This window comes from Pygoscelis adeliae, unplaced genomic scaffold, assembly GCF_000699105.1.
Source record: "Pygoscelis adeliae isolate BGI_AS28 unplaced genomic scaffold, ASM69910v1 Scaffold57, whole genome shotgun sequence".
Classification (NCBI taxonomy): Eukaryota; Metazoa; Chordata; class Aves; order Sphenisciformes; family Spheniscidae; genus Pygoscelis; species Pygoscelis adeliae.
In genome coordinates, this window is record NW_008825615.1 from 5916292 (window position 1) to 5935827 (window position 19536).

A 19536-nucleotide genomic window follows, 5' to 3' on the forward strand; every position below is an offset into this window, starting at 1 on the left:
AATTTCAAGATGTTTTCATGACATTAGCAAGAAGTCGGACTTTTTAAAGTTATTATTAAAATACAAAAATGTCTCTCTTCTTTATATCAAATTTCGCACTGAACAATTTCAGTGAAAGTCTATTTGCTTTCAGAGCACGTAAAAAAGTACAACTTTAAAAAAAAACAGGCAAACTTGACTTCAAAATGGTGTGAATTAAGACTGAATTACCCTAGAATACAAGGAAGTTTTCTAAGGCAATAATTCACATGGAAAGGAATCATCTATAATCGAAACATTTTCAGTAATTTTTACAGAAAACAATTTATGTTTCATCTAACCTGAAGTGCTCCCAGCTTCCTCAAAATCAATATTTCCAAGGTGAAGGACACCAGCCACTACTCTAAAAAGATCAAGTTTTTCTGCATCATCCAGTCCAATCTTTTTCATTGCAGTGCACATTCTGTTAAAATCTCCGTGATCATCTAAGAGTGGATCCTTCAAGGAACCTGCTTTGAGATACTATAAAACAACAAGATAAACCAAAAATTCAGTAAGTGATTTTAAAGTAAACGTAAGTATTTCCAGTCAAGAATAAACCATAACAAAAAGTATAAAAAGCATGCCAAACTAAGCAGAAAGACATTAGAGCTCTTCATACAGTACAGGCTTTGCAAGAACCCTAATTTGTTTTAATTTCTTGATACTTCAAAGCATGATCTTTTAACTTCAGCTTCAAAGCAGACTTCGAACTATCTTCAGAAAGCAGAAGTTGGAGAGTGTGACAGCTAAGGACAGGGGAACACAGGATAGTGAGCAGTAGAAAGGAAGATTTTGGTTAAGGAAGCTATCAAAGCACTTATACCGAAGAGTGCTTCTAGCCCCCAGCAGTTGAACAGGATGACAGAAAATTTGACAGGCCATGGGAAAGAAGTACAGGACAAATCAGAATTGGAAGAGTTATCCCTATCCCAAACAGACTTATTTAGAGAAATATACTTGTTAAAGTTTGCTGGTGATTAAGAAACAGTAAAGTTGTTCGCAGTGTTCTACGGGTTAAAAGAATACCAGCTATGTTTTAAAATACCAATTTAACATTTTGCTGATTTTCCTAATTTAAATACATCAAAAGCTATTTAATTATTAATGGTTTTAAACAGTAGATAGTAACACATCTGCATGCAATCAAGAGACTAACTGAACATGCACAGACTGATCTAAGGTTTTACAATTCCTTTAAAATGTTTTCAACTAAAAAGAATAATTAACTTTAATAGATGCCTTGTTAATGTCAAATAAGCTAACATGATTTTTATCAAAACAAAACACCACATGCATCTGAAAAATTCACTTCACACAACATTTAGACACATCAATAAAATTAAACTCCATCTTAAATTATGTAAAATGATCACCTCGTCTTCCTGATAAGGAAAACACAAAAATAATTTAAGTATTAATTGACCATTCCAGCTACTTTTATTAAAATAAACAATCTTAGTATTTTTCACAAAAAGACAGAGCAAATATTACATTTCCGATTTTAAAAAAAAATGAACAATGCAATATATTTCCTGTTTAAGTGGCTAGACTAAGTTTTAATATCACTGAAATGTGATCATTTATTGCGCCTTCAAATTGACATGGCTGTAACATACAAGTATTATGGCATCACGTGTTCCACTATTTAACGTCCAATACATATTTTCAGAATTATTCTTTCAGTATGTCTTAGTTTAGACAAACACTTATTTCAAATTAAGTCCTTTAGAGGACACATTTTATGAGAGAACACCCGCCTGTAAATCACATCAGTAACAGAAGATTGCATAGGTTCATCTTCCAGTAATAAGAATAAATTACCAACTTCACTACAAGTCTTAATTTAAGGCAAATTAGGTAAATCGAGGCAAAATCTCCCAATCATCTCTTAGCCTATATGCTTGACAAGAACTAAGTATCCACCAGCCTCACAGTAATATCAAATCAGCATTTCTGTATCTCACTCTCCACCATCCCCGATTATAGAAAATAGCCTAGATTCAAGCAAAAGAAATTGGCGTTACGTGCTCAGTGTTACAACATACAAACACTAGAAATCCAGGAAGAGACTCTACAATGTTGACCTGAGCAAAGGAATTATCTGTACTGTCTTTCGTAGCTAGGCATGAGCTACGTACAAGCTCAAGCCCAAGTTGTCAAAGGTAAAAGAGGTGGCACGGTCATGGGGGGAGAGAAGCTCTGAGTAAACTTATCTTTGTATTATTCCACACGTATATGCAGCTTGCCCTGCTACTGAATCTCAAGTATGGATTTGATTAAAATTTGAAATATCTTCGAGCTATACAAATGAAAAATTCATACTTTAGGTATGAATAGATGAAAATCATATTAGAGAGCAGAGTGGAAGTTTAATGAAGTGTTTAAACAACTTCCAATTCACATATACTATTAATTTGGATTAAATTCTTTAGTGTCCTCATGTGAACAAGATCAAAAGCTTAAATGCTACAAATTCTGGTAATTCCAGTTTTAAAAAACGTAAACAGAGATGGAACAAGAGGAAAGAAGTGTTCTGAAGTTTCACACTTTCTTCCAGGAAATGCCATGCTCTGCTGTAAGTAACAGTTCATAGCAAGGGGACAACAAAAAACAATAAAGAACGCAGTGTACTGGCGAGGGGGATATACTCGTGCTGGAAGTGAGGCTGTACTTATGTTTTATAAAACAGTTTGGAGCATCATCCAAAAACCCAGACAATAAAAATGGCTCTGGAAAAAAACTACTGCTTCTGACCTATTCCTAGCAGTAGTAAGATTTAAAAAGAAAATTACAAAAAGTCTCGGATAGATTTTTGTTTTCCACCAAAGACAAGCTGCATCATTAAGTGTTATATTATTATAAGAATGAAAAGGAAGCAATTTTATATACTGTTCCATTTGGGATTTCAAGATGCATGTTAAAATGTATTTCTAGGACTGAACTCCAAAAGCAGAGTTCCGAATATACCAGCTTTGACAGTACCCATTTAGACCTACAAAGGTGTGTAAAATGAACATTTCATTCCACACTGTAAAACTGTATTCATCATTTTCAACTCTATCTGCATTAGTTAATAATATAAACTAACTGAAGAGACAAACATACCTCAGGACTCTTGCGATTTTGCAAAATCTGCTTGTCTGTTTCTTTGTTAGCAAAGTATCTGGTACAGCCTCGATTTAAATACTGTAACAATAAAAAAGTAGAAATGCATACTTAGACAGAAGTAAGGAAAACATGCTTTCATTTAAGGCTTGCTCTACATAGCTTGATTTAATCATATGATACCAACAACATGCTAGGTATTCAGAATTCATTCCTTGAAAATGTATTTATTTACATCTACAAAATTACAGAAGTGCAACAGTAACAAACTTCCATTGAAAGCTTTTTCATTTTGACAAGTAAAATACTTTTTGACACAGTGGGATATTCATTTTGTTTGTTAAGTCCCACAATCTTTTCTTAATGTTTGACTCTACTAAACCTACTAATGGAGTCTAAGATTACAGAAAAGACAATCAAAATTAGGAACCAAGAAAATAAAGTTTCTGGCCTATGTATAATACCAAACTTCACTCCAGCAAGCTGTATAGAAGATCAGAAAAAATTCACAATAATCTTTATGTTTTCAGCAACATATAGGCTTTATATAGTATATCCGTGGGTGAGAGGGGTAGGATCAAAGAATTTCTGGTACTAAGTCCAGAGTAGTTTTATGGTCTTTTTCTCCTCACCAGTGAAATATTTCTATAGGTAGTAAGAGACATAGCATATTAAAAAGCTTGAAGAGTATTAAAAGCTTATAATACGGTACAAACAGAAGCCTAATTCAGAACCTGGCTTCTGACATCCATCTCATATTGTATAGTAAAGGGAATAGACCAGGCATTCAGACAATGACTGACTGACCCTTCCAGCAAAATGGGATCGCCAGCTTTTTCTTTCTGATCTGTTCAGCTGAAAGTAAGAACTCTGTCCAAAAGCTTGGACAGAGCCCTTTGTCTAAAGGAAGTGAACTGGTTCTTTGCTCTAGCCCATGAACAAAGAAGATGTTTTCAACTAGGTGAACACAGATAATCCTACACTTTGATTAAAATTTATATACAAAATTCTAAAAAATAAAATATTCTTCAAAGCATTTCTAACAGTAGAAGAAACATAGGTGACAAATTTAATACTAAAACAAAGTGTTGAGAAACTGTTGGAAGTTAGCTTGGTGTTTAAAGAAAACTTTTCAATATTTTGTTATCAGCCAGTAAGAATGCAAAGCACAGCAAATTTTAAACACAACAATATATCCCTGTATTACAGTATTAGTAACACGATCCCAGAAACTGGGGACGGGAAGTGAAAAAGGTCGTACTTTTCAAGAAGAGAGTGTGGAAACTTATCTGACAGGCTGAGAATGTGAACCAGCAGGGTATTCAATAACCACCTACGTAGGACACATTTAATCACAAGATAATGGCTTTCATTCGAAAGCTAAAAACTCAAGTAAATTTACATATTAAACCTAGGAGAAATTATATTTTAAAGCACACAAATACACAGCTTAAGTTTATCACATATAACATCTAAATACCACTTTTTTTTTTTTTTTTTACTCTGAAGTACAACACCCCATTATAACATCAGTGACCCAAACATAAGACAATCTGATTTCTCTTCTGGAAATTAAGATATGAAAAAAATTCAGCTTCTCATCTCCACCAACTATATTCCAGGTACAGATCTACTGTGCAGCTTTACTGTCAAAGCCATGTGGTGCAGTCCAAGGCACCTGGACTTACAAGGTTCAGCACAGGGTTACCTAATGACTTTGAATTTCTGAAATTTGAATTTCTGCAGGGGAACCTAAAACACGAACACCCAGGACTGCACGCTTTTGTGTGGGTGTCCTTGGAGGAGGGGTGTGTAAGAAACCTGCAACTTTTTATAGTCCTTTGCCAAGTAAATTCACGCTTCCCCCAGAGGACTGCAGGGAAGGATGAACTAACAGAGAGGTAATCCCCATCGGTGCTGCTGAAATCCAGACGACAGGTCAGGCAGGTGCAGCCAGTGCGGTTGTCTTGGTTCACACGCCAGAGCGTGGCCAAATGCACGGGGAGGAGATTATGAGGGATCACTTAAGTCAAAGGGAAGGAAGAAGATGACCGGGGGGAAGAAGAGCATTAAGTTATCCTTTGCCTTTTAATATCGTTTCACTTCCGTGAAAAATGAGAATTACCTTAGATTTGAAATGGTCCTATTTTCAAGTGAGTGTAGTTAAGAGAAACCAGGCATTGAGCAAAACGTGCTTGAGTGTCAGGACCCAAGCTGGCCATAATTTGGACTTTGACTTGTTATCTTGTGCTAAAAGGCACAAGACAAGTAGCACAATAGAGCCAATGCAAAACTGCAACTTTAGGGATGGGTTTTTCTAAATAACCAATTTAACAGTATGATTCTTTTCTGAATGTTTTTCTTGCCTAAAAAATTAGCATTAATATCAAAACACTGATCAATCATCAAACCTTGCCTAGTATAATACCATCATCTATTATCAGAAGCCTGAAAGATGGTATTTCCGTGACATTTGAACCAAATAGACATGCAATCACCAAAAACTGTGGTAAAAAAGTGACACAAGCATGATTATTCAGAGCCATTTTATGATAAAACCGGAAGCAACAAATGAGAATGAGTAACACAGAAAAAATAATCTTGACAAAAGTAATACAAATTTGGGAAGAAAATCAACCTTTTAGAGATTTTTTTTTTTCTAAAAATCTCCTATAAAGTGATACTTCATAAAAGTTTAGTGCAATATGACTAATAAACTTTAAGTATGTTTATATTAATTTATGTACATACAAAGATGAAAATGATAATTAAAAATGTTTTTTTTAATTAAAGATGATCTACTTTAACTTCAGAAGAGGAAAAATTTTTTAAAATATTTCAGAAGTGTTAAAATTCTTAAATTTAACATGCAGAGTGGATCTTTCACATCAGGAAGAAACTCAGGATTCGAATACTAACTTACGGTAAAGCAATAAATATTCTTAATGGAAATGAAAGTACCTGCTGCAAACTTAGTAGAAGTCAAAAAAAAATACGTCACAGTGTGGTAAGGCTGGTGTGACTGTAAACTCTTTATAATTGAAACAGGCAAGTGAGTGCCTTCTGTAAAGGCACTCAGGCTGTTCAGTACTGTACTGCAGCAGTCTGATTTTAAGCAGGTTATAATTCCAACCTTGACATCTACAACCTTGTGTGGTCTCATGAGCAGAGTTTTTGATTTAAAAAAAAAAATCCCTAAGAGTGGGCATGCAGCATAATCAGTTCCATAATTAAAAATCCATTAACTACAAGAAATAAGTTTTAATGGAAAAGTGGCTGCACAATAAAAATATATATTTGAAAATTTGTTCAAGATTTTAAAGCAGACAAGAGAATATTGCATAAAATAGCTGCACAGCGAAGAAGAAAGTTTTGAATACTAGCTCCATATTATATGAAAATAAATGGTGTTGGGTTTTTTTCTAAGTATGGTGTTTGTTGGGTGTTTCAAAAGAAAAGCTTTCTTTCTAGAGAACAGAAGCAGTTCCTTCTTAATAAGCATCAGATCAAGTTTCCATGGCACAACTGAATACAAATAGGTGAACTATAAGAAGATACAAACTAAATATTTAAAGAAATAATGTAAGGTCTATAAAGGCCCCTAGGAACGCCTTCGAGGAAGTAAGGAAACTTGTCCTAAAATACTGCCATGGCTTTTAGGGAGCAAGATCATCTAGATACCACAGTACAAATGCATGATGTGCACAACATGGAACTGCAGCTCTGTGCCCACTTCCTGGCTCATCAGTAAGCAGAGACTGACTTGGCCAAGCCAAGAGGCAGCAAGCAGCAACCTGTTCGGTCACCAGTGTACACCTGCCTTCCCTACAATGAGCGCACTAATTTAGGTGTCACCTATGCAACCACTGCTTTGCACAAAACTAGTAGGAGCTTTGTATCTTTAAGGCTTCTAGCCACCTGCTGAATTCTGATGAAGCTGAGTACAAAAGATTTTGGAGAAAGTAACAGGTAAGCACAGTCCAAGTTTTATTTAGAAAACCAAGTAGGAAGACACACCAACAAAGAAAACAATCAACACAGTAATCTAATTCTTGGTTAGCAGTGCTCCTCACCCTGTTTCAGATCAAGGAAGTCTAAAAAGATGGCAGTCAATTAATTTATATCCTTGTAATTGCACACGCTCTCCAGGGTTGTGTTACAAAACCCTTCCAAACCCACGGCAGGGATTTGGTCTGTGTATTTTAGAAATACGCAGAATTCTGCTTCCATGAGATTCCAAGCCAGGCATAAGCCAAGAGACAGTGGAGAGATGGAGACAAATGACAGAACACAAACAACTGACCAGTATTTACCAGTAGGATCTGATTTGCCAATATTTTTCTTTTCAATGCAAGTCAACAAAGCACATGGTGATATTTGTAGATATTTACAGTTCAAGTGTGCTTGTCAAAAGCAAAAGAAAAACAAAACAAAACCCTATCAACACATTTATATGCAAAAAAATTGAAGGCAAAAGTCTTCACCTTACTAGTGAAATTGGTGATGACAGTATAAGATGTGAATAGGCTTAGAAGGACCTTGAAAGGGGCAGCAAAAGCTTGCTTTGAAGAGAAGGAGAAGGAACAATCAGGAAGACAATGAGAAACAGCTGTATCAGTAAAGCTGCACTGGTTGGATAAGAGTTCAATAATATTTGGTTCTCAACAAAAAAATTACTGCAATAATCGAGATTTAACACACTGAGAAATTAAAAGAGAATTTAAAAATAAGGGAAACTGGGTTGGAGTCACTCAGGCAAACAAAACAAAATAAAGACAAAATTTGACAGACAAGAAAAGAAAGCAAACAAAAGGAAACGTCATGTTATTTGTCGATCATTTCTGAAAACAATTCAGTGAAATCTGAACATAGCAAAGGGGAGGAGAAAGAAAGAAAGCTGGAGGAAAAAGTTAAAAGTTAAACTGAAGTAGTAAAACTGTTCAGTGGAAAAATGGGAGGAAAAGAATGCAAGAACATAATGGTAGGACAGAAAGCCAGCCTGTTTGCGGGATTGCTAGAAACATAACACAGAATCAGGGTTAATCAGGAGAAACCACATAGTCTCAGAAAAGGACAAAAACCCTAAAAATAAAGCATGGGGAGAAGAAGGGAAGGCAGTAAGCAAATCAGAAGTCATAAGAACAGGCACACTGGATTGAATTAAAAGGTCCATACTATCCAAGAGCTTGTCTTCAACGGTGACCTGTGCTTCACCCACGGATTTTACTGTTCCTTTCTGAGTTGGGATGACAAAACTGTGTACGCTGTTTACAAATATGGATGTACATTGCAGCATAACTCACTATTTCATTCTCGCTTCCCTTCCTAACAACTCTAAAATTCTACTCTGCTTTTTCCCTGCCGCTGAACATTAACCTAACATTTTTAAAGAAGTATGCACAATGATTCAAGTCTTACTTCCCTGCTGTTTATTTTAAGTTCACTTTCATTTAGGTATAGTCAGGAGTATTACATTCAGCACTGATTTTACTGGCTTCTCCATTACTTGACTGACTGGACCAGTAACAGGTTGCGGAAAGATAGCCAAAACTCAGAAATAGCAAGTAGTCCTTACGAAAAAATAAATTAGGTGAAGAAAAACCTAGGAGGGAGGGTCATGCTTAATGAATAGAAGTAATCTTGGCAGGAAGAGCTGAGCATGGGCTTTGGGTCAATTGGAGATAAAAGGATGAGCTTTCAGCTGAAAGGGACTGGTAAGTCTTATCACGTAACCTGGAGTGACCAAGAATGACAGAGGAGTATGATGAGAGGAACGGGAAAGCCTCGAAAGGAAAGGAGCAGTACAAATGAGTATAGTATGATAGGAATAGGAACAAAGTGCAACAGAGTAGAAAAGACAAGTGATGTGAAAGCATATGGACTGGAACAGAGAAGCACAACCACCTTGTTATTGTGATCTGATCCTTGGTGGGAAACGTAAGGGAAGAATAATTTAAGAGTGAGAATCGTGGGACAACTCCTATGTCTTCCTAAACACATGGCTGGAATAGGAAGAAATAAATGCAGTTTTCAGGACTTAAAAGATGGGTTACCCACACAACAGTTAGACCACAATCAAGAAATTCACACTTTACACCTCTAGAAGAGCCCATAACAACATTACTAGCAGCTGGGTATGCAACAGTACATTTTTGGAAAAACCAAGGATTCCGCACTTTTAAGACATAGAGAAAAAGTACAGGAAATCTTCCAATAAGGAAAAATGGCAGGCAGCTTTACTTCAGGACCAAATAGATTTAACAGAAAAAACTTCTGATTTTTGTAACAGGAAAGAGTCTGTCAAAGATAATAAACAGAGATTCTAATAAGATCTGTATGAAAAATCCATGTATGGCAATACGAGAAGCTTTAAAAACACCGATTCTGATACTCACCCTAAAGTTGTCAGGAGAGCTTAGATATAGTTTTTCCCTAATGTCTTCTGGAGCACCAGCACAAAGCCTGTAAAAGATATGGTAATTCCTCTCTTCTTTGCCTTGCACACAGATCCTAGATTTCTCCAGAAGGTAATGTGATACAAATCCACCAACCACCGAATTCTAGGAGGAAGAAATATTTTTCTGATTATCTCAATATTTCTTGGATTATTTGAGATTTAGAAGTTTTCAATTTACATTTGTCTGATCACGGCTTGCTCAACAGACGCTCCAAGAAGATTAAAATATACCTATGCTTAATACATATTAAGCTTAGAAAAGAAACCTTTACCATAACTTCTCCCCTCGGCTCATGTATTGCATATACATACATTCCTCTTAAAAGAAGGGTCTGCTTCACCCCAACAAGTAGAAATCCTTGGCAGAATTCCAGTAGTTCCTGCAAAGCGCATTGCTACAGCCACCCTTACACTTTTTGGATGGCAGTAAGTGCCATTACCGTGCTATTACAACCTTCTCTAGTTGCATTTCACTAAGAGTCTTGCAAAGGAGAAGGAAGGGTTAAAATTAAAGAATACATATTTGGACAACATCTTAGGCAGACTAATTATGAGCTAACATTTTATTTCAAACACTTGCACTTCTTTTCTGAGATGGAAGTCTGACCCAGATTTCGAAAGCCATTTGTTATCTGGACTACGATAAAATTCCCTGTGCCTAGACAAATCTTAATAGCAAGGAAATTCCTGAGCTTATAGCCATTACAGCAACTAAGAAGGACTTACTGACTGACAAATTTGACTATGGTTATGCAGTCATTCATTCATTCAGGAGGCCCCAGGCTGTACTTATATTCCTTTGAGAAATCAGATCTAATAAGGTCACCACGAAGTGAAGTCTTGTGAAGTATGAAGTCTGGCAAAAAAGGGGCTCAAGTAAACAAGCTGATCTTGCCCTGGAAAGCTGAAACAGGCTTTTAAGCAGTTTCTGAAGATATTGTGAGCGCTATTTGTTTCAGCTGAAGCAATTAATCTGAAACACCATGTAAGTGCTGACAGATAAGTTGACAGGTCATGAACGCATCATTCCAAGTAGAAATTTGGGTCCTTTCAGTAAGTTTATTAACATGAACTGGACCAACAGATAAAGCCCCTCTACCCTTACAGAAATTTAGTTATTTACTATCTAAACTATTAACCAAAGATCTGAAGTTTAGTTACAAAACCAAGGGATGAAAACTTAGCAAAAGACCACAAGCTCAAGACCAGATGATAAGCTTAAACTCTGCAGGAAAAGAAACAAATTCTTGCGATTCCTACGTCCTCAATCAGAAAGATGAGGAGGCACGGACATAACCTCTACAGCGGTCGTCGACGAAAGTCTTCAACGTGGACATGCTGGACAGCTATACAGTCATCCTTAATTGTGGAATGTGTGTGTACATACGCTATCCAAGCAAAACTACACCCAAAGAAAATTTTTCATAACCTACACAGTGAATAGTACTTCTGACAAAAAACAATTCCATGACTTGTCACATACATAATACTAATGCGAGGTCCCAAAATTTCATACAAATACATAAGAACATCAATAATTCATTTAAAGTATTAAAGCATTAAAACATGTTTATATCTGTTTATATGTAATATGCAACTCACACTTACTTGTGCATTAAAGGAATGCATAAATAGTTAACAGCAAGTAAGTTATCCTTTAGATATGCCTTTGTGCAATGAAGGGAACAATTTTTATTCTGTTGTGGATGGAAGCAATTTTCCTACTGACTTGACCCACCATTTTCCAGTAGTGACACAGTACTGTGTGGCTTTGGTTTTCCTTTCAAGGTGATAGAACACAAATTGTATCTGTAAAGCAGGATAGTAGCTACTTGGTGCAAGATAAGTAAGTCTATTCAGCCTACTTCCAGTCTAGCATTACCATTTTATGGAAAAAAAAAAAAAAAAAACCAACAACAAACCATCACTGGTTATCTGTATCAAAATTCCAGTACCTTTTCATTGAAGTGAATTTCTACAAATTTCCCAAAACGACTGCTGTTGTTGTTGCGAACAGTCTTTGCATTTCCAAAGGCTTCTAATAGGGGATTTGCTGTTCAAAAAATTAAAATTTTTAAAGTGTTAAAATTTGATCAATAAACTACCAGAAAGAACAAGAGAACAAATACATACTAATTATTCAGTGAACTTATTGGGAATAAGGTTTGAAAATTAAAGGAAATGTATTGCCTACTACGAATAATCAATTTTGCAAATTGTACTGGATATACTGTGGTGGAACTTACAATGAAGTATTAAATATCATATAACATTGCAAAGTATTTGAATAGATACTGCAAGAAATTCAAAGACAAACCGAAAATTATTCAGTGATGTTCTACAGCAAGTGGGTAAATAACTGATACATAAACTATACAAGACAACACACAAATCTGACACTTCCAAATGAGCTGTTACTCATAAAATCTGAACTACCCACTTATCCCACAGATGAAAGTGCCACTTAAATGTCACGCATGCAACATGCTAGATTGATTAGGAAATTAAAAAAACATATTAGAAGAGTGTGTTGATTTCAAAAACAACTTTAAAATGCCCTGTGAAATTAGGTCAATTAAGTAATTGAGTGATTTTATTTTTTACTGGCTGCAGTTTTCAAGCGCCTCAAAGCCCATACAGAAAGAGTGGCAGCAATCTAAAGCATATATATTTTTTTTTTTTTTATATGTAGCTATCTACATGACACGCAGTTTAAGCGTTTTGAAAATGCTCAGCAGTTATGAAACACAAGGCCTCTGAAAGACTGCATTTACTAGCTCTGAAGATCAAAGAAAACCGATTTACTGAATCGCGCTAACAATAAACCACTGAAAATATCTGCAAGATTTTATAAAGCTTTTTAGCCTTGGAAACTAAGTGAGCAGAAACTCAGATTTAAAACTCCACTGACAACCATCTACAAATCTGCTCCTACAAAAATTAAAAAATGAAGGAAAAACTACAGTGGTTGGATAAATTACAGATGATAAGGCATCATTTAGTAGGACATCATCAGCATTAACTTTTTTGTTTTGGCTAGGTTTTAATTTTTTTAATACTTAAAGATACGAAAATGAAAATCTGACTTTCAAAACTGACTTCTTAAGAGATCTTTGATAACTATTCAGGTATTTTACATAAAATTAACAGTTTTGAAGAAAAGATTATGAATAAAAACAAATTGCAAGAGGTCTTTCAGATAGGTTAAAGGTTCCTCTAGTAATACACATGCTGTAAGCATGCTCATTAAAATTGTGTCTAAAAAACTTCAAAATTCACACATCAGATGCTGTTTTAGATTAAAAACCCCAAGCTTTTCTAAGAATACCTACAAGTACCAATTAATTTTATGGTATACTGCGTCAGGCATTATCCAACTCTTGGCCACTTTCTGAGCTCCTTTAGCACACAGCGGATTTCACTACGGAATTGGTTTAAGCAAACCTACAGCAACAAGAGATTAAAGCCTGCAGTAGTTCTCTTGAATAATGCAGTGGCTTGAGTTTGAAAACAGAAAATTTAAAGCAAAAGAAAAAATAAAAGTTTTTAGTTTAAGAAAAAGATAGAGTAATGAAAATCTGAAATAAATCTTCTATAGGCTACAGAAGACTAAAACTGACATATGAGGCATTGTTAGACTCGCTGAGGGTTGTTTGTTTTTGAGATATTTATATTTTCTCAAAAAGTTATTTTCTGTTCAATTAGGAAGTGCATGCAACATTAAAAGAGGCTCAACTGGATGACCAACACAGTCTCTTCTGACCTTGTTTGGGAGTTTATAATAAAGATTGACACAGTCTCTTCTGACCTTTTTGGGGAGTCTATTATAAAGATAGACACAATTCATTGTGTGCTTTCTGACAAAAAAGACGTAACAGAAAAATGACCCAGAACCATAATTTAAGAGAACTTCCCTGCTTTATCTGACTTTGAGAACTTTATGGTGAGGAAGAAGAATTACTCTTTCCTGGTACTAACTGATAGTAATGAGAACATAATCTTGTCCTTGCAGATTTCATACAGCATAAAATCCAATCTTGGATACACATGTGTGTGAAGTTCAACTCACACACACAAACATTTTCTAAATCAAGGACTATATGACACTATACTAAATAAAAATGAAGTGAATCACAAATTAAAAAAAATATGTTTTCAGAATTTAGGATCAAGGTAAACGATCAGTAAATGATGCCCTAGGAAGTCTGATAGTATTTCCATCCTAGCTTTTATATATTTACTGTTGATTGACATTTCAAATTTGAAAAAAAAAAAAACTAACAAAACTCCAAAACATTGGAACCTTTAATTCAATTAAAGAAAATTCAATACCTTCTACAATTCTATCATCAATATCTTGGCCAGTACCATAGGATTCTGTCAAATACCTGTAAAGCAAGATAAAATTATCGGTATCTTTCATGTGTCATGTTACCTCAATTCAACAGGATTTAGCATGTCTGTGCACCATACTTACCAACCATTTACTAAAGGGAAAGCATATCGATTACAAGTTTGAAATACCTATATCTTTTTAAATAAATGCAGTTTGACTTTTTCTTTTTGTTAAAAATATTCTTGCAGACTTCAGATTTTCTTCAATACTTCAAGACATGCTAGAAATTTCTTCTAGACATGCGTATGGAAATCACACTTTTATACAAATATAATGAAACTATTACTGTACTATCAGCATTTATTAATAATCTTAGTAAACACATAAGGTTTCATATGTATTTCCTGAATTAAAGACTGTTTCCATGCATACAGCTTCTGTGTTCATAACTATCAGTATTAATAAAAATCCCACATGGAGACGATGACATAGGAAATTGCAGGTGCATAAAGGTAAGATTCAATTTAGCAACTGAAGAAAGAATTTGAAAATAAATCCACAACGTACTTGCTCCAAAGTTGCAGCTTTCTTTCTCTTTTTTTTTTTCCTGCGCACAGGGCATGCTTTCTGGAAATTCACAAGTAAATCTGGGACGAGTTAAAAACAGCTCTCAAAAATGGGGACTTCCAAAAAAAATTCAGGAGCACTAACAGAGCTTTATTAGTACCTTTTGCTTTCTGATCACACAAGGGAAAAACCTTCCTGTTTTTAAAACTCAATGATGTTTTGTACAGGGACTTTATGGAGGCGGGTGGTAGGGAGAAGCAGCAGCAGTGATATTTGCCTGCTGTGTAATCAGAACTTCCTTTGCCGAGAAGCAGAAGAATAACCTCCTTTAAGAACATCCCTCAAGAGATGTTCTCCCAGTGCCTGCCATCTTTTTTTACTTTTAGCAGGATCAAAGTTAGGATGTCCCCTGTAAAAATCATTACCAGCACCTTGCAGTAATTCTTACAGCTATCTGTTAAAGGTTGCATAGGGGCAGAGAAGAGCAGTATGAAGGACAGACAGCCGTGACAATTCTTCATGGGATGTGGAAGATAATACTGCTACTGTACATATGTACTAGAGAATACATGATTTTCAGGGAAAAGGGAACTAAAGATTTATACTGGGAAACAAGGACAAGGCGGGGAAGGGAGCGTATTCACACTGCCTGCGATATGCTTCCCTGAATAATCAGGCCACCTACGATACAGGTGAACTTAACGGAGCAGTGCTTTCCAGTTACAGTGTTCCAGAGTGATAGAAAGCAGTTAAAGTATAAAGCAAATATGGTCAAACACATTAATATCATATAAGAGGAAGGAAGGCTGATATATGTCAGCAACATGGCCTCCATATAGTTTAATATGCTTGATTTAGTATCGGTCATACATGAACATCAATAAATAAATAAATCCCATTATTCAATCTTATTCAGTAAATTAGGGTAAAGTATATTACAGAATCTCTGCAGCGATCTCAAAATCAAGAGTTAAAAACCCTGGATGCTTAAGCAAACTAAAGAAACAAAGGGAAAACACAGAAATGCACATTTATGGCAAAACCAACAGTGTCTTGCAAGATACAGTTCAAATGCCTAGTTACATTTTTATCTACCACAATACCAGATGTGCAATACCAAAATGACTGCATCACAAACCATAATTACTACATGACGTCACTACAACTGAGTTAAGGTTTCTGTGAACATACAGCCATTTCCTTATGTTATCATGTCAGCATTTAAGTTTAACCCTATGAATTTCTTGTATTAAAGCATATATAAAAGTATCTTACTGAATTGTGGCTTAAACCTACTGATTACTTTACAATTTGCTCTGTCTGTATGTCAACCAAATGCATGAACACAAGAAATTCAATTATTAACTTTGGTCCAAAAGCACAAACCTCAAAACAAATTTAGTGTTTTCTGTCTTGCCAGCTCCCGATTCTCCAGAGACTATGATGGACTGACTCATCTTGAGCACTTTCATGTCACGGAACGCTTTATCAGCTTAAAAAGAAGAATACGTTAAACACGACAAAAAATAATATTCAGGAGAGTTGCAAGCATAAAGTTAAGCTACAATACAAAAATTAAAATGTAACATTTTCAGGAATAACAAAGTAAATCTTTACAATTGAGTGCATTACAACTTATTAAAGTCTGTTTCCCTTTAAATTACATTGTAGTTGCTCACCCTCAAACACTGACATGTAAGAGCTTAAAGTCTTTGAAAACAAAAACCTACTCAACTATATCCAGGACAAAATAAAACAAAAACCACCACCTAGAACTAAATCTCTTGAATTAAATGTATTTACAGAATTGTAAGCAATCTTACTTTAATGTGTCCTTTAAAGGGAAACTTTTGTAACAAGTAACATCTGAGAAAAGGAAACTTGGAAAAACATGGGTAGTTTTCTTGTTATGCAACAGGTACTAAAAACCCAGCTATTTATACTTTTGATTACAAAATGCAACATGGTGAGAAGGCTTTTAACAAGTCAAATGTTGATTTGTAGTTTCCAAATTATTTTTTCTTAAACAAAGTCACTGACATCAGGTTATCCCATTAATAACATTTAAATGCACTTTCTGCCTATAACACAAGCATATATATAAAAAGAAACAGCGCATGTACTCTGGCAACATACTAAAAGGCAAAGGAAACCACTACACTGAAAGACAGTGCCAATCATAATTATGTCATTCTTCATTTCTAAAATCCGAATTTCTTTTTTTTCTTTTTTTTTAAAATGGTTGTAAATTATATTTAAACTCTTTAGACATAAAACACTGGAGGTACAGAGTAATAACAACAGGGTTGCTAACTTCCAAGTTCTTCAAACTGCATATCAAGGACGAGAAGATTTGCAATTTTAGCAAACAGTGGTTTTATTTTATAACAGTTTAAAGTAAATTAATTACTGTTACAGGTGGCAATTTATGGATAACTGCGAAGTATTTAATGTTTGTTTTGTAAAAGACAAATACAGGCTCAATACATACCAATAGCAAAAACATGTGGTGGCAATGTTCCAAGTGATCTACCCTGGTACTTTTTAATAGTATCTGAAGAATAAAACTTAGGTATATCAAAATATGGATTCACTGCAATAAGAATGTTGGCTACATAGGTCTGTGAAGAAAACAATTAACAGCAAACTATTAGCTAGTATCCAACCAAGTGGTTAACAGCAATTTTCTATTACTATTGAAGACTATAGCCTAAGTATAACAATTACATTTACAATTCTCTCCAGCTAACGCAGATACAAGAACAGATACATTTTCAGAGTTCCTCTAATTATCTTCTCAGGACTTCTGTGAAAAAGCACTTCTCGGGAGAATTTCCTAACCACTGAGCTGTGGAGTATGTCCTGAATTTGACCTTTCTCCCAATCTCCTTTTAAATTATTTCCTATTGTCCAAGTTACTGGATCAAGGATAGGACAACAACCACCTCCTCCTCAAAAGTGAATAAACTAGGCTCCTGGCTAGCATAAGGCACTCTCCTCCAGTGAGGAGGATAATTTTTCAGTATCTAATGGAAGCAACTAGGACTGACAGGATCCTGTCTGGGAACGCGCTCAAGCCAGGCAATAAAAGCATTCAGCCGAGAGAAATTAGCTATGGCTGCTTCCACAGTGAGAAATACAGAATGCAAATGTTCTCTAGTAGAGAAGGAATTCGAGAAGAATTTCAAACCAAGACTGCTTTTTACTTTTCCATAGGATAAGGAAGACTGAAGCTAAGCTTTTTAAGGTTTCTGAAAAAAAGAAACTTTCATAGCTTGGTTATAATGGCCACATTATATACAAGGAAGAACAGGGGTATGAATCACAGAAAAAAGCAGATTTGCAGGAAAAGGTCTGAAGAAAAATCAGATAAACCTTCAGCTTGAATAACTTATTTGATTTGTTGTTACTGAGCATATCCCTAGACAACTGACATATGGACACTATCGTGATATGTTGATAGAAGGCTGGATCACACACAATATATGAATTTTCTTAGATGTTTCTATTTTCAGCACTTATTTCACTGAAGGAAAACATATGCACAGAGCTCAAGAGCTGCAAGTACTAACATTAGTTTTCCTTCTAGTAACAAGGCAAATACTGGTAACCAGCATTAAACAAAAAGCAAAAACAATTGTTGATTAAAACTGTATCTTAAAGTTACAAGGGAAAAGTAGCTAAAATAGAAATTGAACCTTGGTTGATTTTTGTTTGTTTGTTTGTTTTTCCTCCAGAAAATACACCTTCTCAGGACAACACAGTAGTATTTGTTTACAATGAAGAAAGGCTTTATGAACCTAAATACTCTCCTACCTCATAACCAGTTCAGTTTTAGAATTTTACTTCCTGGGGGGGGGTTGGTTATTTTTTTAATTATTATTATTGGCCATTCAAATGGCCAATTTTATTTATTTATTTTAAAGCTGGTGCTTGAACTTAAGCCATAAAGAATTTATAGCTATGTAAAGTTAACTGCAACAAAGGAAAACAACTATACTTTCTTTTTATATTTATATAAAAGGGTTTAACTAATTCAATACATTTTAGAACAGTACTCTAAAACAAAAGTTGTTATTTTAAACACAGACACTTAGAAAATATGTAGAACTGCTTTGTATTATCACTAGCCAGCTTTCTATTAGAAAAAAATAAAAAGAAAGAAAACTCTTATCTTTCTTCTGTTTCACAGCTGTCAGTGTCCGGGCAGATGGCAAGGACAAAATGTAATTTAGTCAGAATTCATTAAGTACAATTAGGCAATTTGATAGCAATATAAAAGTTTAAGATGGACATCTGAGCTAGGAGGTGTCAAAGACGGCACCTGTTTGCTTCGTTCAAAAATAATGAAGAAAGAAAACCATCTTTGTTAACAGCTACTCTATGGGCGAAGTAAGTTACCTGCAGGAACAGACCTTTGTGATACAATGTTGTGCTATGGTTGCACACGAACAGTCATGTAGAGAAAAATCCATTGCTCTGCCTTGTAAAAATCAGCTAACATTAATGTGATTAACGTGATTCAGATCTCAAACCAGGTATAATGTAAAAGAAAAAAAAGAAAAAGAAAAAGAAAAAAGGCCTAAAACCTCCTAACCTTCCAATGTTAACATTTCTGTTTAGTTTCTGTTATGGGAAAAAACAGAATTGGAAACACTTGCTTTGTTGATTTTTTGGAAAGGACATCTATCATTAGACTGGTTGTCATGACACGTAATACTTACATAAATTCTGTCCTTACTGTACCGAACTTTGATATTGTGAAGGAGAGTGGCCTCATTTAAATACATAAGGGAACCTGCAATTAAAAGACAATCATATACCATTAAGAGCTCAGGAATACCTTCGTGTACAGACGAAAAACTAAATCTTAGGATTAAGGAGAATTTTACTTCCCTTCTCTTTGGTTACAGTTTTAGACCTGCTCTTTGCTGTACAACTGGAGCTACAGAAAGTTGCTGAACAAAGAGTCAGACTCCAAGAGTCTCAACACAGGCCCTGCTCGGCGTCAGCTCCCTTCTACCAGCCTTTCAGACGAACACGGTGCGTC

At 35.1% G+C, this 19536-nt stretch overlaps 1 protein-coding gene across 1 annotated transcript in view; it reads right to left on the reverse strand.

The window, feature by feature from the left end:
* MYO6 (myosin VI) overlaps positions 1-19536 on the reverse strand; it is an 81057-nt gene that overhangs the window by 50351 nt on the left and 11170 nt on the right. Inside the window, 8 exon segments of the mRNA XM_009333234.1 lie at positions 295-501; positions 3127-3207; positions 9522-9686; positions 11539-11636; positions 13916-13971; positions 15873-15978; positions 16978-17107; positions 19211-19284. Coding sequence (XP_009331509.1) covers positions 295-501; positions 3127-3207; positions 9522-9686; positions 11539-11636; positions 13916-13971; positions 15873-15978; positions 16978-17107; positions 19211-19284 — 917 coding nt within the window.